Genomic DNA, 27,952 nt, shown 5'->3' with positions numbered 1-27,952 from the left:
GAATGAACAGAGCTACATAAACATTTATAAAACTCATTTTATGTGCAAGGAATTGGAGATACAAAAGGGAAATAATCTGCACTTAAGGAACTTATATTGAATTTTCCATTCTATTACTACTCTTTTTGATTCCTTCTAACTTACTTGCCTCTGATATTACAGAGAGAAAACAAAAGAGAAACCTTTGCTATCTATCATATTCAGTTTGGATAATGCTAAATTAATGATAAACATGCAATGACTTCTATCTATTATCCTATTCAATCTTCACCAGAAAGCAAGGGCTAATGCTATTATCATCCACATTTTACAGATGAGCAGATTGAGGCTGAGAGAGGTCAACTGATTTCTTCAGGATGACACAATTAATCAGTGAGGTAGAATTTGAGGCAGGTCTTCCTGATTCTAAGTTCAGTAAAGTATCAACTACATCATCATACTTCCTCTTGATTAAAATAAAAAAGAAATCAATGTGCAGAGCCAAATTCTCATCAGCACTAAGTGTGCTTAAAAACATGGTAAACGTCACAACAACTGACAAGTCTCACTTTGTCTTCTGCAGGGTTGGAGGCCTCTTTGTCTACAATGGCCTTTCCTTCCCAAAGAAAGAAAGAAATCTACTTGACAACTTACAGAACAGCTCACCTTTAATTCAGTGTATGCCTGCTGTGTCTTACAACTAGGCATTCCAAAAATAGAAAGAAGGCCTAGCTTGATGGTATTCACTGAAGTGCAAAAGTGACACCTCCTTCTGTGTCAATTATCATAATTATGCACTAGCTCTATGACTTCTTCCTCTCTTTCTTTTTCCCTCTCTTCTTTTCATTGCCATTTAAAAAAATTAAATATATAACAATATTATATGTTATATTACAACAATATAACACTTATGGTTTGTTACAAATATGTAATAAATTGTAACAAATCCAAGAGAAACATTCTCACTTAGCTATGGCAAAAATCTCTCATTCTTTTTCCTTCCTTCCCCTCTCTCCCTTTTTGCAATGGAAAGAATATTTTTTGAAATAATTGCACTAACTTTCTGATATTTTTAATGTTTTCTAGATAATTCCTTCCTATAAATCTCACTTAGCTGCTCATATTTTAACTATTTTTTAAAAAGCATATTCATAGGAAAGGAGTTTTGGGGAAACATGAGTTGTTTGACTTGTATGGGGAGCTCTAACTAGATTCATTTGAATGTATTTTAAAGAAAAGCTTCCTGACAAACTACTTCGAATATTCATGAGTAATCATTCATTCATTCTTGGAAGTGGGTTGGTAACAAAGCAACTCCTACACTACCCCTTTTTGTTAGCTAAGAGACAAAATGCATCTCCTCCCCTTCTCCACCTCAGTAGATATCACTGCATTGCACCAATATTAATACTTAGGCTACTATTTTGACGAAAGGGAAATGCCTTACCTAGATGCTCCACCTGTGAGCATACATTAAATACCAACTATTTTTTAAGCACTCTATCAAGTCCTAGGAAACAAATTCAAACATGATATACACTTGCTTTCAAGGTGCTCACGATTAAAAAAAAAACCTAAACAAAACAGCATAAAAAAACAAAAAAACAAGATTTATTGAATAGCTTTTTTTTTTAAGTAGTCAAGAGGCAGAAACATTAACCAAATATTTCCATTTGATGCTTTGAAAGGTCTGAGATTCCACTGATGCAAATTTCTACTCTTCCATATCATATGAGTTGCACCAGACCAAGAGTTCTTAACCTGTTTATATCATGAATATCTTTGGCAGCCTGATGAAACTTATGGATCCTTTTTCTTATAACACTCTTTGTAAGTGTATATGGGCATGTGTATGCATATATACTCAGGATTAAGAATCTCTGCCATAGAAAAATTCCTCCTTCACCCCTAAAAAGATGCTAGCTTAGTAACATCCATCAGAGTCTGTATTACGATATACACTACAAGGACCCAGGGGTCAATTCCTTACCACAATGAGACCTTATAGGACTTAAGTGGTGGAAATAGTCTGTAAATAGCTAGAAGGGATAAGGCAGAGACTGTTAGTTGACAGGTTATGTCAATGATGGTATATTATAATAAAGAATTTCTCACTTAAAGGAAACTCAGTATAGCAAACTGATATTTATGAAAATAATAAATTATAGTAGCAATCCTGAGATATGTTAACAGACCTAGAATAAGACCTCCCATATATTAAAAAGATCTAAGGAGGATTTATATGATGATATAGACAAGAAGCATAGAGGCTAAGAAGGTGTGGTTGGGGCTACAATCTTCATTTCTCAAAGGCATACAATACTAACGAGACCATAGATCTGTTAAGTTATGGAGAAAGAAGAATCTCTTTCAGAATATCTAATTCACAGGTTTGTACATAGTCTCTTATATGAAGACAATATAAAAGGAATACAGAAGAAAATCTTATGAAGGATGTCTAATAAACAAATACCTAAGACATCTTAACAAGATAACTTCTTTTGGAAGGAATGACTAAAAGATTGGGTTTTAAAAACTAATTTATATTGCTGGAAGGAGTTAAAGATTTAAAGGTCAAGACAACACATTGTTTTTTCTCATAGCCCCAAGGGAACACACTTTCCTAGAGAATAATTTCAAGTTCTGCATGGTTCTCATAAATATTTCTGTTATTTACTTTGAGTAATATTAATACATTTTGTTGTGAAATAAGTTTACATCAGATGTAATTTATAAAATATTACCTATATTCCTAATGTTGACTTTTATTGCTCTATGGAGTCAAAATATTTTTGACTCAAAGACTTTAAAATGGAATTCAGATAGAAAAAAGATTGAAATAACGGAAATTTGCTTTGTAATTGATTTTCTCAGAATTCATGTATTCTATAAATAATCCATAAAAATTGAAAGAGGGAAGTTTGTTAAATTATCTTCCTTTTTTTCTTTAAAGTCATGACATTTTTGGTATTTTCAATATGTGGCAGTCTCTTATAGAATACCAAAAATTATATGTCATAGATATATAATTTCAAAATGATGTAAGACAATAGTGTTAGGTAAACCAGATATGTTTATAAGCCATTGTATGCACTTTAGCATATGCCATGGAATTCATGTAAAATAAAATTTGACATTGAATAGATTTGGAAATAATATAGTCCCATAGTTAGCCCCATGTAAGAGGTTTCAATTGCCAGCATGACTTAAGGACAATATCTCTAAGACCTATGTCGAACTTAATTAAGATCCCTGGAAAGTTACAATAACTAAATTAATACTATTCAATGAATCTCCTAAACGTTAGCAGAGGCATAACTTAGAACCTTATGCTTGCCAAAGGTATTTACCACCATGTAGACAATGCAGAATCCAATGTAAAGAGGGATCTGTTGTGGATGGTGAGGTCCTCTAAATGTTCTTGTTATGGACATCACTGTACTTATTGCATCAAGCATTGCATTCAGAGACCCAGAATACTTCAGAGCCTCTTGGAAGCTGTCTATAACTATTAAAAAGTTTAGTCTATTCATTCTCACAGGAAAGAACAAGTGGAGGAGGAAGGACTATTGTCTAGAGTATGGCATAAAGTTAAGTGTATGGGTAGACATTAATGAATTACAATTTTTATCACTAGAAGGGCATCTAAATTGATCTAAAGAAATCATTTGAGTGTGAATATTTGAGAAAGAGCTTTGCTATAAAATATTATTTCTCCATAGACCTAATCATTTGGGAATTATTCATAAAATTGTAAAAATACGTAACAAATGTAAATTTTATGACAAAGTCTTTATGTTCTCTATTACTTTATAAAATAATTAAGATTTTCTTTGCTATTGTTTACCATTTAGAAGAAGATGGGAATGTCACAAGTGGTACTTTTAACTGATGATGGAACTACATTCTTGAGTTAGCTGAAAGGACTATTTTCTTTCTAAGTCCAAATTATTTTGTTTGCTTCACTATTCCCAAGATATTTGTGTTATCAAACATATTGCCATATAGAAAACTTGATGGAAAGAAAGTAGAGGTAATAAACAATAAAGTTTTTTTTAATAGTTTAAAGTCTACTGTAGAAAGGTCTAAAATGATAAAATTATTAGTCTTATAAAAATATGAACACAGATCTACTCAAATACATCTATAATCCCATCAATTTGGATATTTCCTTCAATGTAATAGATTGCCACTCATTTATGTATACTCTCCTTTTGTAACTTGTCCATGTCATGTCAAAAGTGGGGTTGAGGGGGCAGCTGGGTAGCTCGGTGGATAGAGAGCCAGGCCTAGAGACAGGAGGTCCTAGGTTCAAATCCGGCCTCAGACACTTCCTAGCTGTATGACCCTGGGCAAGTCACTTGACCCCCATTGCCTACCCTTACCACTCATCCACCTATAAGTCAATACACAGAAGTTAAGGGTTTAAAATAAAAAAAAATTTTAAAAAAAGTGGGGATGAGAGTATATACTCAAAATGCTCCAGGGCCCCTTCTTCTAAAATTGAGAGTATAACAATGGAAAATTTGTTCAATGCTCTTTGGCACTTTTCCCTTTGTAACTAGATATATTAATCTTTAATTGTCTATTGAACTGAATGCAAGTCTGGGCAACAGACTGTTTAAGGAGTGAAGAAGCTCTGAATTTGAGTCCTATCACAAATGAACATTGGCTTTGTGGCCAACCATGGGCAAGTTTTAGGATGCCTAAGTGACCCAGGTTACTCTCTACAAAACTACAAGATCTAGAAAAAGTGTAGCTCTTGATGAGTAGAGGGAGATTCTTTATTGGAAATTCTCACTACCAGTTAAATAACAGATCCATAATGAAATATTAAATGCATATTAATGCATTTGTGAAAGACAAATTACTTTGGATTATGTTTACGGATAGTATTGCTTTTAAGAGAAGAATGGTACTGACTCCTTTGCAAACTGGGTAACTAGATGAAATTATCAACAGGTAGAGCAAACCTTTTTTTAAAAGACAGTAATGCAAATATAAAAATACGTAGTACTATTCAGCTTCAAATCATTTGTTTTGTGTAATTTGTAAATTAAGAGTTTCTTGGGCCACTTAAAGGTTAAATAATTTACTTAAGATCACATAGCTAATATATTTCATTAGTAACATACAAACTCTGGTCTTCCTAACCTCAAGGCTAGCTTTCTATCCATTATGCCATGTCATCTCTTCAAAGCTATTTTTCCTACTGAATACTTACTATTCTATTTTCATGATGTGAAATTTTGAGATACAGTATATTTAACTAACATTCTGAGACACATTTTGAATTCTAATTATCTTTATGTGGAATAGTTTAGACAGCTTGGTGACACAGTGAATAGTGCCCTGTGGTTTAGAGGCTGGAAGAATTGAGTTGAAAATAAGCTTCAGACACTTACTGCATGTGGCCCTGGGTTCATTTAACCTCTGCCTCAGTTTCCTCATCTGTAAAAATGTGGATAATAATAGCATCAAATGATACATTTGCCTGGAATATAGTAAGCACTATATAAAGGCTAGCTATTAATAAAAAACACTTTCCATGTTCTGCAACTTTGTAAAAAAGTGTTGTACTTATTAACATTTTTATTGATAGTAACTTTTTGCTTTCTCTTAAAATCTAAAATTAATTAATGCACTTCAAGTGCAAAAGTATATAGAGACACTTGGATGCTAAAATTCTCATCTTAAAAATATTTGTTTTAAAGGGGGGAGTATCAAGAGATGCTGAACGATTGTGTATTTTTCTGCCTACGATATGTCTTTTAGTTCAAGCTATTTTTAGTTGAAAGGTGCACTTCCCAGCGTTTATGTTAAAGTAATTTTGAAATGCAACCATCTAGCTGACAGAACCAACAGCTGTGAAAATGATACCTAGAGATTTATGCAAATAGGGGACTTCTGAATTAATTTTCTTCATAGAACAGACTGTCAAGTTTCTTTGAGTATGTATGCCTTATTTCTTAATTAGCTATTTTGCTGATGTTACTCATGCTAAATTTTCATAATGTGGAAAATCTACTTCATTTTCAGATACTGCAGAAAAAAACTAGGTGAAAGTAACAACTGCTTGCTTTCTGCACAATTAAAAATATACGCAAATGGATTTTTATCAGGAAAATATAACTACTTAGCCTAACAATAATTTCAGGGAATCCATAATAGCAGATCTTTGCACCATAAAAGGAACCCTGGCTGCTTTGCTTTGTTTCTAATTCCCAGCAAACATTGTGAAGCAGCTTCTGAGACTATTGTACTTCATAAAGATGTTCCTGGCTGACTTTGTGCTTATATTTCATTGAGATAAATCACACTCAAGAAATCAGTGCTTTGCCTGCTATTCTGTCTACCTAGAAGAAGAGAGGGGTTAACTTGTCATTAAAATAAAGACGGAATTGCTCTCTCAAAGCCATTTTAAGAACATATTTCCTAGGACCTTTTCTTTATAACTCATAGAAAGAGAACAGATCTTAAAAATGTACTGAATATGAAAATGTGAAAATCCTTCCAAATATGTGTGTGTACCCATGTATGTATGTGTGATGGTAGCATGCTATTTTTGTTCCTCTATCTTCTTCCATAAGTCTCTGATCATGGGTTACACCATTTTCACAGAGTTCTCTGCTCCCTCCACCCTACGACAAAGTCAGGCATTTGTCAAAATAACCCATTTTGAGTATAATGTGATTCCTTTCACAGAAATTCAACATTTGATGATAATGATACATGGTTATGGCTATAAAAAGACTGTTTCCACAATGTACACAAGAAAATGTTTAATTACTTCATAGTTTCTTTTAAAAAATAACATGTCAGGGGAAGCTGAGTTGTTTAGTGGATTGAGAGCAAATTCTACAGGCAGGAGGTCCTAGGTTCAAATCTGACCTCAGATACTTCCTAGCTGTGTGACCCTGGGCAAGTCACTTAACCCCCATTGCCTAGCTCTCACTGCCCTTCTGCTTTGGAACTAATACATAATATTGATTCTAAGACAGAAGGTAAGGGTTTTAAAAATAACATCACCTAATTTTCCACTATATGGGCAAAATTTGGAATCTGCAAGTATCTGTGTAAGATGGGAAGATGAATACCCACTGAATGTTTTTTCTCTTTTAGGCCAAAGTCAAATAAAATTCTTAATAATATTATCATTAATCAAATATTATCATAAATGTTAATATTTGTTCATCCTTACTCATTGGTGAATCTAGACATGTAAAAGAAAGAATAGATAATAAAATTGCTTTCATTTATTATTCTCCCTAGTCAAGGAGAAAATACTGCATGTAGCCAGAAAGAAAGTATTCAAATACTCTTGAGCCACTGTCAGGACCATACAAGATTTAGCAGATACCACTATAAGTGAAATAAGGGCTTAGAATAGAATTTTCTGGAAGGTAGAGGAACCAAGAATAGCTTATCTAGCAAAACTAAATATGACCCCAAAAATAGGCATTTAAGTGGACTTCTAAGCATGTTTTGATGAAAAAAACCAGAGCTTAATAAAAAATATGACATTCAAACATAAGACTCAAGAGGAAGATAAAAAGAGAAACATGAATGAGAAATCATAAGCTATTTAACAAGGTAGAATTGTTCACATTCCCATATGGGAAGATGATCCATGTAACTTCTAAGAACATGATAATCATTAGGGTAGCTAGAAGGAGGCTACTTAGAGGGCATAAGTGTGAGTCTATTATTTTGGGATGATCTCAAAAGAAGAATGAAAGTGTGAGAAAAAGGTATGTGGTGGGAGAAGAGAGAAAGGAAAGGAAAATTATCTCATATTAGAGGTACGCAAGGAAGAGGTTTTGTAAAACCTTTTTTTTTTTTTTTGTAAAAACCATTGTAATGGAGGGAATTAAGGGGGAGGGGCATGTAATGCTTGAACCTTACTCTTGTCAGAATTGCTTTAATGAGGGAAGAGTTGGCATAGAAATTTCTCTTATCCAACAAGGAAGTAGGAAGGGAACAGCTCATCAGTGTAAACTTGTTCTCCATCTATGCAGATCAGATGAGTCAGTACAGTAGATTGAGTGAGTGGCATGGAGTCATCTTTCTAAATTCAAATCTGGCCTCAGACAATAGCTGTGTGACCCTGGGCAAATGCCTTGTCTCAGTCTTAGTTTCCTCAGCTATAAAATAGAGATAATTATTACAGCACCTAGCTCTCAGGATTTCCGTGAGGTTCAAATGAGATAATATTTGTAGAGTACTTATATAAGTGATTATTCCCTTTCCACTGCATTTTCATCCTCCCCTCTATATTTCTTCCAGGGCAAAATTCAATAATTACTGGCGAGCTTTTAAAGTCTTTCATAAATTTGTCCCATCCTACTTTTCAGGTCTTCTTGCATCTTATTCCTACACTAGCATGCAGTGCTTCTCAATCCTTTTGTTCCTTTTCCCAAGTCTATACATTTCCACTGTTTTTTTCCATGTCTGGAATTTCCTCTCAACACCTTTACCTCTTTGCTTTCTTCAAGTATCAGCTAAAATGCCACCATCTGCAAGAAATAAGCCTTTCCCAGTATTCCTTAATGTGAGTGTCTTGCCCAAGAACTTATCTTCAACTTATCCTGTCGTTATCTTGTTTGTACATTGCACTTTACATGTTGTCCCCACCCATTAGACTTAAGCTTCTTGAGTGCAGGAATGATTTTGTTTTGACTTTCCTTGGATCCTCATAAATTCCTGGAGTGCCTGGCACATAGTAAGCACTTCACAAATGCCTGCTGACTTATTTCATATTATGAAGCCTTAAGCACAACAGATATGAGTTGAATGAGACTCTCTATAAACTATGTAATTGAAAAACAAAATGGGTTATTTTTGTTCTAGTCGAAGTTGAAACTATATAGAGATACTAGGATAGACAATAATACTATATAGAGATACTAGGATAGACAAAATTGAACATGATGCCTTCTGGGTTTCCTATCAGTTCTGTGTCTACAATACTGTGATCTGAGATGCATTCACATATAATTTCTATGTTAGGCAGCATGAACCACTAGTTATGATCCTGGATTTGGAGTTAGAGGAACAGGGCTCAGAAAAGCTCTGTCTTTTGTAAGGTCAAAGGGGATCCTGAGGGGAGTTCTTCATCTTTCAGAACTTCAGTTTTCTCTTTTTCTAAAATCAAGTGTTAGGACTTAAAGACCTTTGAGGTTCCATTCCCCTTCTCAGTCTAAAGATATAAGTTCCCCACAAGAATCTTGGGAGGTAAGTTTGTTATTATTCTTATTTGTATAGTGTGAAGAAAATTGGAAGAAAGAGGTTTAGTGATTTGACCAGCGTCACAAAGATAGTAAAAGTCTAAGGGAGAATTTGAACTTAGGTCTTCCTCACTCCAGTTTTAACACTCTATCCAGCAAATATTTTCCCCCATAACCTCTAAAGAAGAAGAGAATTTCTAAGAAAAGGGGTATTTAAATATTCTATCAGAAGTAATGGAATTTTCTCTTTTTTCTCTCTCTTTAGTTTTCAGTTATCTGTAATTATGTAATTCACTTTAAATTTATGGAGGCAATAGCTCTGTCATTTTGTTATTATGAGAAACTGGTTCCAAAGGAAGCCTAGTACCACATTGGGTTCAGAAGATTAAATGATGCCCTAAAATTAATTTATGAAAATTAAATATATAGAATATTCTATTAGAAAGAGAAGAATAACAGATACAGTAAAATAATATCTACAAATGAGTAGGAATCGAAGTAACTCCACTAAGAAGAAGCATCAAAACACTCAAAAAGGCACATTTTTCTATGGATAGTCAGGTATTTTAGTTTAGTTCCTACCTACCTTGGGTAAAAGTATTCCTCAAAATTAAATAAATGCATCCACCTAAGACAATTTTATGTTAAGATACTAACAATCAGGGCGCAGCTGGGTAGTTCAGTGCATTGAAAGCCAGGCTTAGATGGGAGGTCCTAAGTTCAAATATGGCCTCAGATATTTCCCAGCTGTGTGACCCTGGGCAAGTCACTTAAGCATTTACTGCTCTTCTGACTTGGAACCAATACACAGTATTGACTCTAAGGCAGAAGGTAAAGATTTTTTAAGAAAGAAAGTAACAACCATAACCACAATTTTAACTTTTCTACACAGCGATTAAAGTCCATGGTTTTCTTAAAACGAATTTTTCCTAAATAAAAATAATTGTGTTGTTTAGTTAAGGTTTTTAAGTTGTTCTAAAAAAGATCTCTTACGATGATTAAGTCAAGACAACCTCCCTTTCTTGATAATATGTTTAAATTAAGATATGGAAAATAATGAAAGCTTGAGAACTATGTCTTTCTGGTTTTTTCCCAATACTTTCCTAAACCTAGAAACTCCAATTAAAATAGCAGAAAAATCAATACCATTAAAACACCCCTTTTTCTTTAGCAGAAATAAATCTTTTCCATTTCACAGACATAGAATTTTTTCTTTTTAATGTTAACATGGTCAAGACCAATAAATACATAGTAAGCACCTTTTATGTGTCAGGCACTGTGCTATGCCCAAAGTATTCAAATATAGAAGTCAGATTTTTCTTGCCATCAGGGAGTTTATAGTATATAAGTAATGCAAAATAACAGATGGTGAAGAAGCCATTATTATTTTATTGTGGAAGTTATCACTGTTCTTGCAGATGAATTGCCTTCTTAATATCCTTAGCCTATGTTACCCTTAAATTTATCTTGCCTTCGTCAAGCACCTGGCTGCTGGGCAAAGAAAGAGTGATGTGCAAACATGAGTGCTGCCTGATAAGCCTTCTCTGGATTAAAAAATTGGCCATTATTTATAGTAATCTGCAAGTCTAAAGTTGATAGGTTCTTAACCCTTTTTGTTGATGTCAACCAATAAAATTATCTTTAATTATGAATGATGGCCATTTTTAATATTTTTGTAATTTTAAACACTTTATGTAACATTTTGTAAATCCCGAGCGATTGCACATTATCATATATACCAGCAAGACTAAATTGGTGACTTTTCTAGGCAATTAATATTTATAGGCTATTATGATGGCCAATTTCCTTGTACTTGATCACATGGCTTCATAGTTAATGTGAGCCTTCCATTAAGTGAGCCAAATTTTTCAGATGAGAGAATTGGAATAATTATAGAGGAAGGATTTGTTAACACATTATTATTTAAGTCTGAAACCCCCCAAAATATATCTAACTTGAATCAAATGATTCAGTCATAAGTCTTTCATTCAGAAACTATCTCAACCTGCAACACTGAAATATATGTTAATATATAATGCTCAGTTTGGATCGGCTCTGAGAAAAGCAATAAAGTTGAAAAGGAAATCAGAAACTCTTTAAGGAAAGATAGGAACTTAAGTTTTTTTACTTAGGGAAGAGAAAGAAGATGAAATAGTGATTTTGTATATTCTATTTTATCCTATAGAAAAGGTATTAATATGTTATTCTTTACTTCAGTTCAAGATAGAAGAGAAAATGATTTGAAAAGAAGCATGAGAAAGAATTTATATATAAGAAAGAATATTGAGCACAGAGTAACTTAGTGGCAAGAAGAAGACTCTAAGTAGGTTCAGGGGAAATGACTTCTTCGTAGGGCTGTGAGGACTGGCACTAAACCTTAAACTTTTTTTTTTAAGTTGATCTGTGTCCTATATCAAGAAAACATACAATACAAAATACAGAAAAAAAGTTGGCTCCATCTCCTTTTCCCCACTCCCTCTCCAAATATTCATCATTATGATTTGGTCAATAGGGCATGAAGCCAAAAGTACAGGTGATAGCAAGAGATTTGAGCAAAGTGTTCTTGCTTACCACAATAATGTTGTTTCAATCTGGGCAGTGAATCTGTGTACGGAATATTCTTCTGTTTCAAGATAAATGAAACCTTTTCCCAGGTGGTGAGAATAAATGAGATGGAGTTCTACCTACATTTCTCCCAATCAGTGAATTTAAGTTGTAAAAAGGGAAGAATTTTCTGATCTCTATCTCTATGTATCTTAATATTATTTGTTCATTCATTCATTCACTCATTTATTTATCTATTTTTTATGTGTTTCTTTATTTTTTATCCATTCTGCACCTGAGTCTCCCAGCAGCCTGATCAAATCAATAATCAGCTTTGACTTGCTCCATTTCTGAACTGGGCCAATTAGCTATTCTTCAGGCAGCTTGGTTTCTCCACAACTCCCTAATCCCCTCACTCTTTTGGTTCCCACACCTGATTGCCTTCAGCCCTACTGAAGCTCAGAAATAAAAATTTAAAAACCTCAAGTAACCCACTAGCCTTGTTCTCCTTATTATAAGGGATTACAGGTATATCCTCTCAGCTTGTTTAAAGTAATTCATCACATGAAGTCCTTCTTGGGAAATCTTTAAAAATAACCAAAATCTGATGGAACTATGAACTGATACAACCATTCTGGAGAGAAATTTGGAATCACTGCCCAAAGGACCATAAAACTATGTGTAGCTTTTAACTCAATAAGACCACTACTGGGACTGTATCCCAAAGAGATCAGAGATAGGGGGAAAGGGCTTACTAGTACAAAAATATTTTTAGCAGTTCTTTTTGTAGTTGCAAAGAATTGCAAACTGAAGGGGTGCCCATCAATTGGGGAATGGCTGAACAAGTTGTAATGGAAAACTATTGTTCCATAAGAAATGATGAACAGACTGAGATCAGAAAAACCTTGAAAGATGCATATGAACAAAATGATGCATATGAAAACGGCAAAGAGAAGTGAGTAGAATGAGGAGAACAGTGTATACAGAAACAGAAATATTGTACAATGATCAACTCTGCAGGTTGTGAAGGAAGAACGTTCCAAGATATTACTGAGGGACAAAAAAACAAACAAACAATGCTATCCAAAGCCAAAGAAATATGTTGGAATTTAACTGCAGATCAAAGCAGGCCATCCTTCACTTTATTTCCTTCTTGAGGTTTCGATTGTATATGTGATATGTCACAACATGGGGAACATTGGATGATGAACAACTGTGATTAGCAGCTATTCTCAGCAATATAATGATTTAAGACAATTCCAAAGGACTCACATTGAAAAATCTGCTCCCAGAGAAAGTAGTGATGAAATCTGAATGAAGATCAAAGATTACTATAGTTCCTATTCTTCTTTATTTTTATGTTTGATTTTGTTTTATTTTCTTGATGAATATGTAAAAATATTTTACATGATTACACATGTAAAATATACTTCAGGATCTTTGCCATTTTAGGGAACAGTTAGGAAAGAGAAATAGAATTTGGAATTTTAAAAAAGAATATTAAAAATTGTTTTTACATGTAATTGAGAAAATAAAACTTAAATTAAAAAAAAACAGATATGATATGAATGAAATATCAAAGACTTTCCCCCCTAAGATTCCTTGATTTTTGCTAACTCAAGATTTTAGTTAACCCAAGACTTGCCTTTCAAACCTTTCTTCATTCTTTTGATTATTTAGAAATCACAACTTAAATATTAGATCAACATAAATGATGCAAATTGTTACTGAAAACAATACTTACACAACAAGCTTACTCTGTCTTAAAGGGTATTCATTAATTCCTGGAAGAATGCTACTCTAAGTATCTTAGCCTCAATTTTCATTCAGTTTCAGTATTTCATTCTGATTATTCTTCCCATAAATATTGAGGACCAATGAGGCAAAAATATAATTTTATAATAGAACATGTTTAAAACTATCCTGCAGCACTGAATAGCAAGTGCTTTTCATAAGTTTACATTATTCTATATCTTCAAAAGGGTTCTTACCTTCTTATCATTACTAAAACTAAAAAAGTATTTTTGTGTCTTATTGGTTTTCCTATTTTTTATTAAATCCAAAGTGAGACTACTTCACTTTACCTACCCTTGGAAAAGTTGTAAATCTGTCCAATTCTTCTACAAAGCAGAACATTTGTAAACTAATTGCTGACATCACAATTAAGAGGCTGGCAGTGAATACAACCAAACTCCCGAGTTTCTTCCCAGGACCAAATATCTTGTATACAAAGTCTTCTAAAGCAGGAGAAATCTTAATTAGTCGGACTACTCGAAGAACCTGCAAAAGAACAGAGGGAAAAACACATTAATTGTGCTATTTATGAGCAAGTTAATTTCAATATTTATAAGAAAATTAAACTTTGTCTAGCTCTTTTACAAAACAGCATTTTTTCCACTAAAGAGCCTCTAAGACAGAAATAACGCTGAGAGGGCAGTTAGCATATTTTTATTAAAATAAATTCAGTTAGTGTATATATATATATACACACTCATATATATATATATGTGTGTGTGTGTTTTTAAACTNGTTAGCATATTTTTATTAAAATAAATTCAGTTAGTGTATATATATATATATATACACACTCATATATATATATATATGTGTGTGTGTGTTTTTAAACTTATATATATATATATATATAAGATTTTTATATATAATTAAGTTTTTTAAGAAGGGAATTCAGGATGAGAGGGGAATGAACTGGATGGCTTGGCTGATAGGAGTGCATAAGCATCCATAATGGGAGAAATGACACGAGTATTCAGGATATGTTAGGTATTATCATGAAAAAATTATTGTATACCCTATACCAGTGATGGGCAAACTATGGCCTCTGGGCCAGATGCATCCCCCTGAAATGTTCTATCTGGCTGCATGACATTATTCCTAATCTGATGAATACAATGAGTAGGATATAATACAATGAAACTTCGAAAGAGTTGCCTTAGAAACAGACTGACAGATGAGCAGTTCCTTTCCTTTGGCCCCCTCTTTAAAAAGTTTGCCCATCACTGTCCTATACTGTTATGAGTAGTAGGGGATTAAGGTTGTATTTAGGATAACTCAGGTGAAGCCCAATAGCATAGCTTGATAGGAGAATAAGATTTGTTCCCCACACCAGCTGAGCTAAGCTTCCTTTAAGAGTGAGAATTCTCTAGCTAGACACAAGGCCTTAGAAACCAGTTTCTGGGTGTCAGCTGGCTAGAAGGTAATCAGGAAGTTGAATGTTGATTTCCTAAAACCTTTGGTTATATTTATAAGGTTAGCACTAGCTTGAATTGGCTATGATCAGTTTAAAATGTTATCAGGATCTGACTGCTCAATTACAGATGATGTCATCAAAGTAAGTTGTTCACTTTTAAAGATCACTATAGGCTTAGAGATTAAACTGGTTTTATTAGGTAAATTGAAGGGTAGGTAAATTGGGAGTTGGAAAGTGGGTGATGGAAACCCTGAATAAGCTTGCCTAATGTATTATAAGTCTAAACAAATATTTAAAATGAAGATATTCCTAAGGTGCAGAGAACAAAGGGACCTTGAGGGTCTCCCTCTGACTCTGAAGCAGTTTGATGCTGAGCCCAGGGCTATGAAGTACTTGGATCAGATGCTGTTGTGATTCCTGTTGTTTGCTGAATAATCTTGATTTGAAATAAAACTTATTGGCTATGCCAATAAAAGGTGTTTGATATGGCTAGCAATAAGGGTTGACTCTGCCTGCCTGCCTATACCAAGATTACCACCTCCCCGGGCCCAGACTGTCACCTCCTGCCTCCCTAACGCAAGGAGAATAATGAGTCTTTGAAGGGTCTGTGGACTTCAATTTTGAAGGGTCTGTGGACTTCAATTTATACCCTGTCCCTAACTGTTACCTTGGCACATGCCCAGGGCTGCTTTGCCAGGTTCTGAGTTCCAAAGTGGAAAACTGCTTTTTGTATCTACAGAAAATGGCTGCCCATTTCTGTACATGAAAATACTATGGTTAAAATCTCAGGATATGAGCTAGAAAGAAATTCATAGAACTTTTAATTCAAATTCCACCTCTGCCCTTACTCTCCAAGGGAATTTGGGTAAGTCACTTAACCTCTATTTCTTTGTCTGTAAAATGTACTAGATATTCTCGAAGTTACCTTCCTATTTTAAATCTGTGATCCTCTGGTATAGTAGAAAATTCTTCTTTCATTATGTGGAAATTAGCTTCCTTTTAACTTATATACAGTGATCACACTAATCAAGAATTCCCATTGTCATGATGAGCTACAGATTAGAAAATCTAAAAGCAGCAACAACAAAAATAACAAAAGGGTGGGTTTTTAGTCATATTGAAGAGTAACAAGGTTAACTGTTCATGATTGATGAGATAACATGTCTGAGAGAACTAGAAATGCACAGTTTTTTTCTTTATTTCTGCTTTCTTTTATAGTAAGAGTGATATTTGGATCAGTTACAGCAAACTGGTAATAGGAAGCAGAAAACTAAGATAAATTTATATAGAGTAAGAAAGCCCTAGCTACTCTAGATAAGTTCAAGGCATTAAGTCTAGATGAATCATATCATAGAGTAAAAGGACAGATTGGGAGCAATACTGCAGGACAGAGTAGCATTAAATAGTAGAAAGACTGCTGGTTCTAAAGTCAGGGCAACTGAGTTTGAATACAATTTCTGACATTAGCTCAATAACTTTATTGAATTGAACTAGCAGAAAGAGCAAGTGACAATATGAATTTAAATATGGATTCTGCTGTCTATTTACTAGCTGTGTGACCTTGGGCGAGTAATTTAATTTCTCTGGGTCTCAGTTTCTTTATATGTAAAATGGAAGACTAGACAAGAAATTTGCTTTGCTAAGATAATTTCCAACTCTATGTTAAGACTGTAGGGACTTGAATTCTTTGACTTTGTTCAGTTGGGTTCCAAAAACTAAATTGTTCAAAATGCCACATAAATCCACATACTTCAAACAGAAAATCATGTGTGAGGTTACATATTTTAAAGATAAAAGATAACCAGTTGCTAAAATGATAAAGGAAAATAATTCAACATTATAAAAAAAAGCATATGATTTCATGAAAAATTATGTTTTTGGGGCAATTTTTCAAAGAGGAAACTTGTTAATATCATCAACTTTTTAGACACAAATGATGTGACTCATAGAAATGACAAAACATGGGTTATTAAACTAAGTAAAAGAACTTAAAGTTTTAGAAGTACCAAATTAATTTTAGATGATCAAGTAAACAAAATCCATGAATTTGTTGGAAATAATTGGCTTTGGTCTACATATCTTCCTTCTCTTAATTTAAAAAAAAATATATATATATATATATATATATATACACATATATACTTAAGACTTAATCATTCTATCTCTTTGCTAAAAATCTTAGCACCTTCCTACTTCCAGTGGCAAACAGATTGCACACAAGTTATCTTCCTGACAACTTTTTTTGTTAAGAAACTACAACTTTTTTATGTTGAGAAATATTGAGCTTTGCTTATATCTGTAGATTAATAATCTGAACACATTCATGTTTTATTGAATTTATGTATTCTCTAACATAAATATGCCACTAACCAATTAAAAAGTAATTGTGTTCACTCTAGTTTTCACCAACAGTATAAATATGAATTGTTGCTCAAACTTTGAATCTACATACTTTCCTTGTCTATTTGTATTAAAATCCTAGTTACAGGATGATCCAAATGATTTTGATTTTCATTCCAGATACTGATAAAAATCATCCTACCAACATCTGTTAAATTCTCACAAACCAATATTTCATTGGCTTGGTGAAAAAAAATCTTACTTTCTCTATCTACAAAAAAATGAAACCAGTTGCTAGTTTTAATGGCCTTGCTCAGTTGTATCAAAAGCAAGACATAATCCTTAAGATTGAGAAATATGAGCACTCTATGTAGAAATTCATTTAGTACAACCATTCCCAAATTATATCCTAATTAACACCATAACACAACCAAATTAGGTAATAATTTCAAACTGATGAACTTTTGAAATAAACTCAAATTGTATTTCTTCTAAAAGGTTTCTTGACAAAGTTAAAATAAAATCTAGAAAACTTAGAAATCATGACAAGGATTAGGAGACAAATAACATCTTTTGGCAAAATCTAACCATGTTTTCCTACTCACATCTTCATTTTGTTTATGTATCCAAATCCAGGCAAAAACATTCTATTATCAAATATGAGTCTTTCTGGAAATTTTAGATCAAGCTTTCCAAGCACATTTTCTATCTTATTTTTTAGTTATATTTATCTTGGTTCTGAAGGATGAGCTGAAGTCCTTGTAATGCAGGATTTATGCAAGATCTCTTGCATTTGCAAAATTACCCTAGGCAATCCTGGCAGTTAGGAGAATGGAACTTTGGCCTAGCAAGTGCCAGTCCCAAGACCTGACAGTTTGAGCTGGGACTATAAATAGCCCTGCAGAACCAACCTGGGGGTTCTGACTTCCTTGTCCTCACCCAGATACCCAGCTACCCTTGACTTCCCCTTGGGGACCCCGGGATGTTGAAGGGAGATTGAAGGGAGGTGTGGGTTGTGGATCATGGGTAGGAAATTAGGTTAGGTCAGCCTAGGTACAGGGACACCCCTAAACTAATTCATCAACCTCATCTGTCTAGCTGGTGGACCACTTAACATCAGGGCAGTGGAAATTATCCCTGGCTAAGGGGCTGATTCCCTCAGCCTGATCTTACCTTCTAGGCCCATTGCCAACACTGGCCAGTCACCCTTAGCAACAGCTTCTCCAGGCCCTAAATCCTCTTTCCTCAGTTTCCCCTCCTGTGTTTAAATAAACCCTTAGCCTGATACTCTGAGCTTCTATAGTTATTTATAACATCATCCAGTGATAAGGGACTGAGAAGAGGGAAGATAGCTACCACCTGACTCCAGAGGAAGTATTGGCAAGGCATCCATTTTATTCAGGAAGTGTGAGAGCTTCATTTCCTGTTGGTTACTGCTTTCACTCCAGCAGGAAGAGGCTCCTTACTCTCCACCTTAAAGGAGCCTACAGGCAGCAGGGAGACTGACTGGGCATCACAGCTCAGGCATACACATCCCTGGCTGTCTCAAGTCATCTATGACTGTAGTTACAAGCTTCCTGGCCCAGGTAACTCGCTGGTACCACCTGCTCCCCTAATATCAGCTACATTACCCGCTTATTACATCCTCCACTAGTAAGGTTTTATTCATGTTTCCTCCTGTAACTTATTTAACTTTTCATCTAGGAATTGGGATATTATACATTTTTGTGCATATATTACTTGATTATCCATGATAACTTTCAGAAAAATGTAATTTTCCTCCTTATCAAGTGTTAATTAGATGTATTTTTGTTTTTGTTTTATCTGAAATCATGATTGCTACCATTTTTTTTAGTTTCAGCTGAAACATAATAAATTCTGCTCCAGTTCCTTATCTTTCTCTGTTGTGTCTCCCTGTATCAAGTGTTTCTTGTAAACAACATATTGTAAGATTCTGGTTTTTAATCTACTCTGTGATCTGCTTCTGTTTGATTGGGTAAGTTAATTCTGTTCACATTCACAGTTATGATTTTACTAACTGCATTTCTTTCCATTTTATTTTCCCTTGTTTATTCTTCTCTCTCTTTTCTTTACTTTATCCCTCTTCAAAAGTGTTTTGCTTTTGACTACCATCTAAATCTCCCCTCCTTTCTATTAGCATACTCCTCCCTTATCTCCACTTCTACTTCCTTGTTAGGTAAGATGCATTTCCATACCAAACATAATGTGTATGTCTTTGACTTAATTTCATTACAAATAAGTTCCTGAGACTTCTGGGGGGTGGAGCCAAGATGGCAATGCAATCCTCAGCAACTCTGCGCCATCATGAGAATCCTCTCCAACTAAGATTAAAACATTTCCATAAAACAAATACGGAGTGAAAGAACCAACAATGAGACAGAGTGAAACAACTTTCAAGAAAAGAAAACCCAAAAAGGTATGCAAAGGGCATCTGGGGTGAGAGGAGAGTGTCTACATCAACATAATTGATGATATCAATAATCAAAATAACAGAGATAACATGATTATCTCAATAAATGCAGAAAAAGACTGACAAAATACAACAACCCATTCCAATTGAAAACACTAGAAATTATAGGAATAGAAGGGCCCTGCCTCAAAATAATGAACATTATATATATTTAAAACCATCAACAAGTATCATCTGCTATAGGGACAAATTAGAAGCCTTCCCAAATAAGATAAGGAGTGAAGCAAGGGTACCCATTATCACCTCTATTATTTTTATGCTAGAAATGCTAATGGTAGCAATTAAAGAAAAATAAATTGAAGAGATTAAAGTAGGCATTGAGGAAACCCTCTTTGCAGATGATATGATGGTATACTTAAAGAATCTCAGAAAATCAACTAAAAAGCTAGTGGAAATAACGAACAACTTTAGCAAAGTTGCAGGGTACAAGATAAACCCCCATAAATCAGTATTTCTATATATTTCCAACAAAATTCAGCAGCAGAAATTAGAAAGAGAAACTCCATGTAAAATCACTCTAAACAATATAAAATATTTGGGAATTTATCTACCAAGGCAAACACAGGATTTATATGAACACAACTACAAAACAATTTTCACACAACTAAAACTAGATCTAAATATCTTGAAAAACATTAATTACTCATGGGTAGGAAAAGCTAACAAAATAAGAATGACAATCCTACCCAGTTAATCTACTTATTCAATGCCATATCTATCAAACTACCAAACAACGTTTTTATAGAATTAGAAAAAAATTATAACAAAGTTCATTTGGAAGAACAAAAGATCAAGAATATCAAGGGAAATAATGAAAAAAATGTGAAGGATGAAGGCCTAGCAGTACCAGATCTTAAACTGTATTATAAATCAGTGGTCATAAAAACAATATGGTACTGGCTAAGAGACAGAAGGGTGGATAGTTGAATAGACTAGGGCAGTGATAGGCAAAATATTCCCTGTAGGCCAGATCCGGGCCCTAGTTTTCCCATCACTGCCTTAAACAATTCCCTAATCACTGCATCTGGATGTGGGGGCATAGTGATTAGGGAATTACTTAAGGCAGCGATGGGCAAACTATGGCCTGTTTCTGGCCCACTGGAAATAGTTTGCCCATCACTGGACTAGGGGTAAATGACTTCAGCAAGCTAGTGTTTGATAAACCCAAAGAGTATACCTTTTGGGAAAGTAACTCACTATTTGAAAAAAAAAACTGCTGTAAACAATATGGGAAAAAATAGGTTTAGATCAACATCTTATACCCTATGCCAAGATAAGTTCAAATGGGTATATAAATAAATGAGGTGAACCTAGGATAGTATACCTGTCAGATCTGTGGGAAAAGAAGGAATTTAAGACCAAATAAGAGATAAAGAACATTGCAAAATGTAAAATGAATGACTTTGATTATATCAAATCAAAAAAGTTTTGTACAAATAAAATCAATGCATCCAAAATTAAAAGGAAAGCAACAAACTGGGAGAGCATTTTTTATAACAAAGCTTTTTGACAAAGGTTTAATTTCCCAAATATACAAGGAACTAAGTCAAATTTACAAAAAATTAGGCCATTTCCCATTCAAAGAATGGCCAAGAGACATGAATAGGCAGTTTTCACATGATAAAATCAAAACCATCAATAAGCACATGAAAAAGTGTTCTAAATCCCTCCAGATTAGATTATACCTATCAGAATGATCAATGTGGCAGCAAAGAAAAGGGATAAATGTTGTAGGGGATGTGGCAAAATCAGGACACTAATACCCTACTGGTGGAGTTGTGAATTGGTCTAACCATTCTGGAGGACAAGTTGGAATTACGCGCAAAGGGCTTTAAAAGACTGCCTGCCCTTTGATCCAGCCATACCATTGTGGTTAATGCCCCAAAGAGATAATAGGGCAAAAGACTTGTACAAAAATAATCATAGCTGTGCTCTTCGTGGTGGCAAAAAATCAGAAAATGAGGAGGTGTCCATCAATTGGGGAATAGCTGAACAAATTGTGGTATCTGATAGTGATGGAATATCATTGTGCTAAAAGGAATAATGAATTGGAGGAATCCTATATTAACTGGAAAGACTACCAGGAATTTATGCAGAGTGAAAAGAGTAGAATAAGGAGAAGGTTGTACACAAAGATTGATACACTGTGGCACAATCAAATATAATAGACTTTTCTACTAGCAGCAATGGAATGACCAAGGAGAATCCAGAGGAATTTTTATTTTGGAATTTATTTCAGGAGGTGATTTATTGATTCTTCCAATTTCTATTTTATCTCTCATTTAAGAATATTAAGCAGTTTTCCTTGATAATTTCTTGTAATATGATGTTCAGGCACTTATTTTTTTTTTTCATGGCTTCCAGTTAGTCCAATAATTCTCAAATTATCTCTCCTTAGGGGTGGAGCCAATTTGGCAGACAAGAAATACAAACTCACCTGATTACTACCAAATTACCTCCAAAAACTATGCTATAGCACCTCAAAATTAATTTTGGAGCACTATAACCCACACAATTTGGGATGAATTAGAAAAAAACAGACTAAGTCAACAGGTAAAGGCACAAAATCCACTGAAGAGAAGAACTTTTTGAAAAGTAGAATTGACCTTAAATGGAAAAATAATATATAAGAATGCAGTTAAGAGAAGAACATCTTAAAAAAGGAGAATTGACCATATGGGAAAAGAAGTACAATAATTCAGTGAGGAAAAGAACTCTTTTAAAAGTAGAATTGGCCAAAAGGTGTGAGAATTTAATACCAGTTTTATTTCTTTCTTGTTACCATAAAACCAGTCTTGGGGTATGAAAAGGAAAGGTTCATATGCAATTTGAAAACCCATTTTGTAGTGAATTGGGTTTCACTTCAACCTCTACCTCTTAATTGGATTAAGAACAGGAACTGAGGCTTATCTATAAGAGGTTCCCATGGACACTTTGGGAGGACACCAGAAGTCTTATAGCACCCTGGAGTCCTGGAAGATACTTACCTCTTATCCCATTTGATTCTTGGCACCCAGAAAACCAGCCTCTAATCTGGACTGAAGTCATCTATCCAATTATGGTACCCAGGAAAAGTGAAGTTACTGGGATATAAGTTATGGATCAAGGAGGATATTCATGTCTTATAGGCAAAGCAGTGAGAATGAATGGATATGAGGTATGTAGTAAGTTTGGGTTAATTAGGAAAGAAGGTGTGTGTCTTGCCATGTATCTATCTGCCTTCTTGTTCTCTCATCCTCTTTTCACTATTTAATAAATAAGTATAAATTAATATGCAGTCCCCAGAGAATTTTAATCTTTACAATGGAAAAGGAATTAGCTCACTCAAGAGAATCATAATTTAAAATTAGAATTGGTCAAGTGGAAGTTAATGATTCCCTGAGACATCAAGGAATAATCAAATAAAGTCAAAAGAATGGAGGATAAATACAATAAAAAGTGAAATATCTCATTGGAAAAACAAATGACCTAGAAAATATAATCAAAAGTGATAATTAAAAATTACTAGACAACTGAAAGTCATGAACAAGAAAAAAGCTTAAGTATCATCTCTCAAGAAATTATCAAGGAAAACTGCCCTGATATTCTAGAATCAAAAGGTAAATTAAAAATGGAAGACTACTCCTGAATAAAGTGCCCAAAGGAAACCTCCAAAGGAAATAGCAAAATAGTACATTATATATAGCATATAGGTATTAATATACATACATATATATTAAAACTTTTGGCCATTGGTGATCCCCTTACGATCTAATAAAAATACAAAAAATAATTGCTTTAAATATTTTTAGGCCTTTTTTGTTTTTTTTATTTTTATTTTTTTTGGTACAAACCTAGTAATGGTATCATTGGGCCTAAGAATATGTTCTTTTTTATTGCCCTTTGGGCATAAATCCAAATTGATCTCCAGAATTTTGAAATCAGTTAGCAATAGCACATTAGTGTTTTAATTTTTTCACATCCCCTCCAAGTTTTTTGTTGTTTTCCTTTTCTGTCATAATAGCAAATTTGATAGGTGTAGTGTGATACCTTAGAGTTGTTTTAATTTGTATCTCTAGAATCAATTATCATTTAGAGCACTTTTGCATGACTATAGAGAATTTTAATTACTTCGTCAGAGAACTGCCTGTTTATATCCTTTGACCATTTATCAATTGGGCAATGACTTGTATTCTTATACATTCAACTCATTTCTCTAAGTATATGAGATATGAGGCCTTTATTAGAGAGAATTTTTTAAAAATGTTGTACTATTATGATTACTGTACACTATTCTCCATCTCTTTCCCCCTATTTAGTTTGTAACCACTATATTCCCCAATTTGTCCTCTTTCTATCAGCCTAATCTCCCTTTTCTTATTCCCTTCCCCTCCTACTTTACTGTAGGGTAAGGTGGATTTCCCAATTGATTATGTGTGATCTTTCCTCTGTGTGAATATAATAAAAGGTGTACCCTCTTATTCTGTTTGAAACCCCTTTAACTACACATGCATTTTAAGGCAGGATGCTAGCAAGTCATGAAATTAAAGGGCTGCTGGTGGAAGTCCCTCTGTGACAAGTGATGTGTCCAGAAGTCAGGACTTGGGACACAGAATGACATTAAGCCTGGCCAATCAGACAAGCAGGAGGAGTGTCATCATTGGCTCTTTTGCATGGGAGTCTCTCTCTTCCTGGACTGTGTTCCATATTAATATCAGTGAGACAGACCTTTCATGATGACCTTCCAAGTAGTCTTAGCCTGGAAAATTGTTTTAACCCATTCTTTTGTTGATTTTGTCACTCTAGAATGCATTTTGAGTTGTTATTTAAAAGTCGTTTAAAAGGAAATTTGAGAGAATTCAGGTGAATCTGTGCCTTTAATCTGCCATCTTGACTGTGCCCCTCCAATCTTCTATGTTTAAATTTTAAAAATCCAACAATTTCATATACACATCTAATTATTGTCATTAAAGTAATATGGTGACTTGGTAGTTACCAACATTAGTCCAATAAATGAGGTGTATTTTTTAGACCTGATTTCTTTAAATACTTTTTAAAAAATTAAGTGAATTGATCCATAAGTGTCCCAGGCCCCTTCCCCTCTCCATACCACACAGAAGCTATCATCCAGGAGAAAGACATGTTCATATAAATTATATCTTTCATGTTTCCACATTTCAGTTCATTCTCTGAAGATAGCATTTACAATTTTTCTTCAGGAATTAAATCTGTAGGTATGTATGGTATTTTCTTGGTTCCACTCATTTTACTGCTCATTTTCCATACAGTTCTTTCTAATTATTATTAAAATTAGCCTGCTTATCATTTCTTATGGCACAGTGGTATTCTATCACAATTTTAAAACACAACTCATTTGGCAAATTTCCAATTGATGGGTATTCTCTCAGTTTCCTTAGATCTACTTTCAATCCTAATTCTGGATGACATATTGGAATAGTCTAACAATTCAATTCAACATGTGATACTTGTGATGCTCATTGTGCTAAGCATTAGGATATGAAGACAAGTCCATCCTCAAAGAGCTCATATTGAAATTGAGACAGGTTAGATGCAAAGTACCTTTTGGACAATACAAAGAAGGATTGCTGCTGTTTAGGCAGCCATTAAACTTCACAGGGGATATAAACATCGAAAGATGAAAAAAACAAATAAACTTCAATTTAGTATCCTTAGTAGTGCTGCAAAATATTGATTTACAGTGCTTACTGTGAATGAAAAAAAAGGCAAAAGTGGATAAAAGTTGGCCTATTAGCCAGGAAGTCTTAGGTTCAAGTCCTTCCATAATAGGTATGTAAACCTGGGTAACTTAATTGAAAAATGGTTTAGGCAATTCTCTAAGAAATAGGTTCTTAACCTGGTGTCCAAGAGCTTGTTTTAAAAGTTATTTTAATTATTATATTGAAATAATTGGTTGCTTTTGTAATCATCTACTTTATGTAGCTTGTTTGTATCCATTTGCTTACTGTCTCTCCATGTGATTGTGAATTCCTTGAAGGCAGAGCCTTTTACCTCTTTTTGTATTCCCAATTCTTAGCACAATGCCTGGCATATAACAGGACCTTAATATATGTTTATAGACTGACATCTGAAAACATTATTCTTAGATAGGCTCTATAGCCTTCACTAGATTGCCAAAGAGGTCCATAGAACCATGCCTTAAGAAACTTATTATTGGGAAAACCTCATGACCCTACAGGATGCCATTCACCTTGTACTCTACATCCTCACCATCTTCTGTCCTTTTGACTGGAACCACGAACTCCAAAATTTCCATTTAAAGAGAGACCTCAGTTCACAATGCCTCCTCTTTTTCCACTGGGTTGCACTACCTTTGGACTTCTCTGACTTTTCTATCCAGCCCCTACATTGGGTACCTTCTTTGTCCCGCACAATTTTCAGTTTCCTTGCTATCCTTCCCATCAGATTGTAATATCCTTGATGTCAAGGAACAAATTTGTATTCCCTTATTTATATCACTGTATTTGGCACAGTGCCTGGTGCAAAGAAGACACTTATTAAATGTGCATTTATTGACTGACTGAAGAAAAAGGTTAAGAAACCCTGCTCTAAGGCTATAGTTTCAGAGAAGGTGCTGAACTGCAATGACAGAGGAAAATTTTCAAATTAGTGAAATCAGAGATCTTGTTCCTATTCCTAGTTTGACATATACTAAAATGTCACAAGTGTTATTAAAAGTTTTTGAATCTAGTTAATTCCTAATTATTTCACTAAGAAAAAAGGAAAATGATCTTTTGCAGAGTAATAAATATGCCTAACCACCTAACCATAACCTATACTAAGATTACAAAATTATAATTCTAAAGGTCAACAAAATATTAAAATGCCAAACTTCACTGACTGCTACCTCACACACCAAAAATATTGAGACAATAGATGTAATCACAGATTAATATTACTGTGAAAATGGGCAATAAATGAAATTAATTTTGAAATATGCATCTGTCTTTGCCATCAAAGGCTAAAGTAACATATCTGATGGAATTCTGGCTTGGAAAAAGCATTCCTTTCTCAATTACTCCTCATATCAACATTGCTCAACATTTATTCCAATCTACCACCACTATGTGTCCCCATGTAACCATTCTTTTTTCAAAATCGTGATTTATAGAATAACATATATCCTGATATATTTGTGGAAACAAAACAAAATGTAAACTAATTGGTCAATTCATTAGATACCAAGGGAGTAGGGGAAACAGGAGTTTAGTGAATTATGACTTTTTTAAGCCACCTAAAGCTTTAAGTTAGAAATATAATCACATATTTTAATGATGCTATCAAATTTCAAAGTTTGTGTTTAGCTGATCGAATTTATTACTAAATAATGCAAAAGCAGCATGGCAAAATGAAGGAGGGAGTTGGCTTCAGAGTCAGCAAATCTAGACTTTAAGTCCAGCCTCTGCCACACATTCTTGTTGTGACACTAAACAAGTTATTTGACCTTAGTTGTATGTATGTGAGTATATATGCATGCATACATAAATGCATACAAACATTCTTAACTGTGTTTAGATTACAATCTTCCCATAAATGGGAAATAAAGATTCCAATACATTCATAAATAAATTCCTTAAAAACTAAGGTTGTTTCTATCTTTACCAAGACAAATTCTTGGCAATTTTTAATCATGACATCCTGTCTTTTTAATAAATTCTTTAAAGCTATTCTCCCCAAACCTAGAATGCATGTCACATTGTGGTTTGTTGTTCTTTCTGTATTATTTGTGCATTTTCTTTCTCCCAATTCCCATAAGGTCATTATCACTTCTACTTGAAGAATAAATTCTTCCTTGCCCCTCAGAGTAATGTCTAGAAGTATAATTCCAGTGACTGGTTCCTTCGTTTCTTGTATGATTCATTTACCATCAAAGGAAAGTAAGAATTTATTTTGCTGTACTGCCTTACATAGATGAGCAGTCCAATCATTGTTAATCAGTCAAAAAGCATTTTTAAGCACCAACTACATGACATATAGTGTTCTAAGCACTGGGGAACTGCAGCCCCAGGAGATGACTAAATAATTTCCCCATTATTGCTATTATCAAGCTTCTATGATACATCTGTGTTCTATTTCCATAAATGCATCTATTTACTCCCTCTGTTTTAGTCATCTGTAATATAATCACACAATGATTTTTTTTTT

The 27,952-nt window shown here is 34.0% G+C and overlaps 1 protein-coding gene across 2 annotated transcripts in view; it reads right to left on the bottom strand.

Annotated features, from left to right (window-relative positions):
- NALCN (sodium leak channel, non-selective) overlaps positions 1 to 27,952 on the bottom strand; it is a 483,341-nt gene that overhangs the window by 205,073 nt on the left and 250,316 nt on the right. For both annotated transcript variants that reach the window (XM_044667195.1, XM_044667196.1), the window contains one exon: positions 13,839 to 14,030. In XM_044667195.1, coding sequence (XP_044523130.1) covers positions 13,839 to 14,030 — 192 coding nt within the window. The remainder of the gene's footprint in view (positions 1 to 13,838; positions 14,031 to 27,952) is intronic.

Source organism: Gracilinanus agilis, chromosome 3, assembly GCF_016433145.1.
Source record: "Gracilinanus agilis isolate LMUSP501 chromosome 3, AgileGrace, whole genome shotgun sequence".
NCBI lineage: Eukaryota > Metazoa > Chordata > Mammalia > Didelphimorphia > Didelphidae > Gracilinanus > Gracilinanus agilis.
The sequence above is the reverse complement of the archived record's forward strand: the minus strand, read 5'-3'. Positions and strand labels throughout refer to the sequence as shown.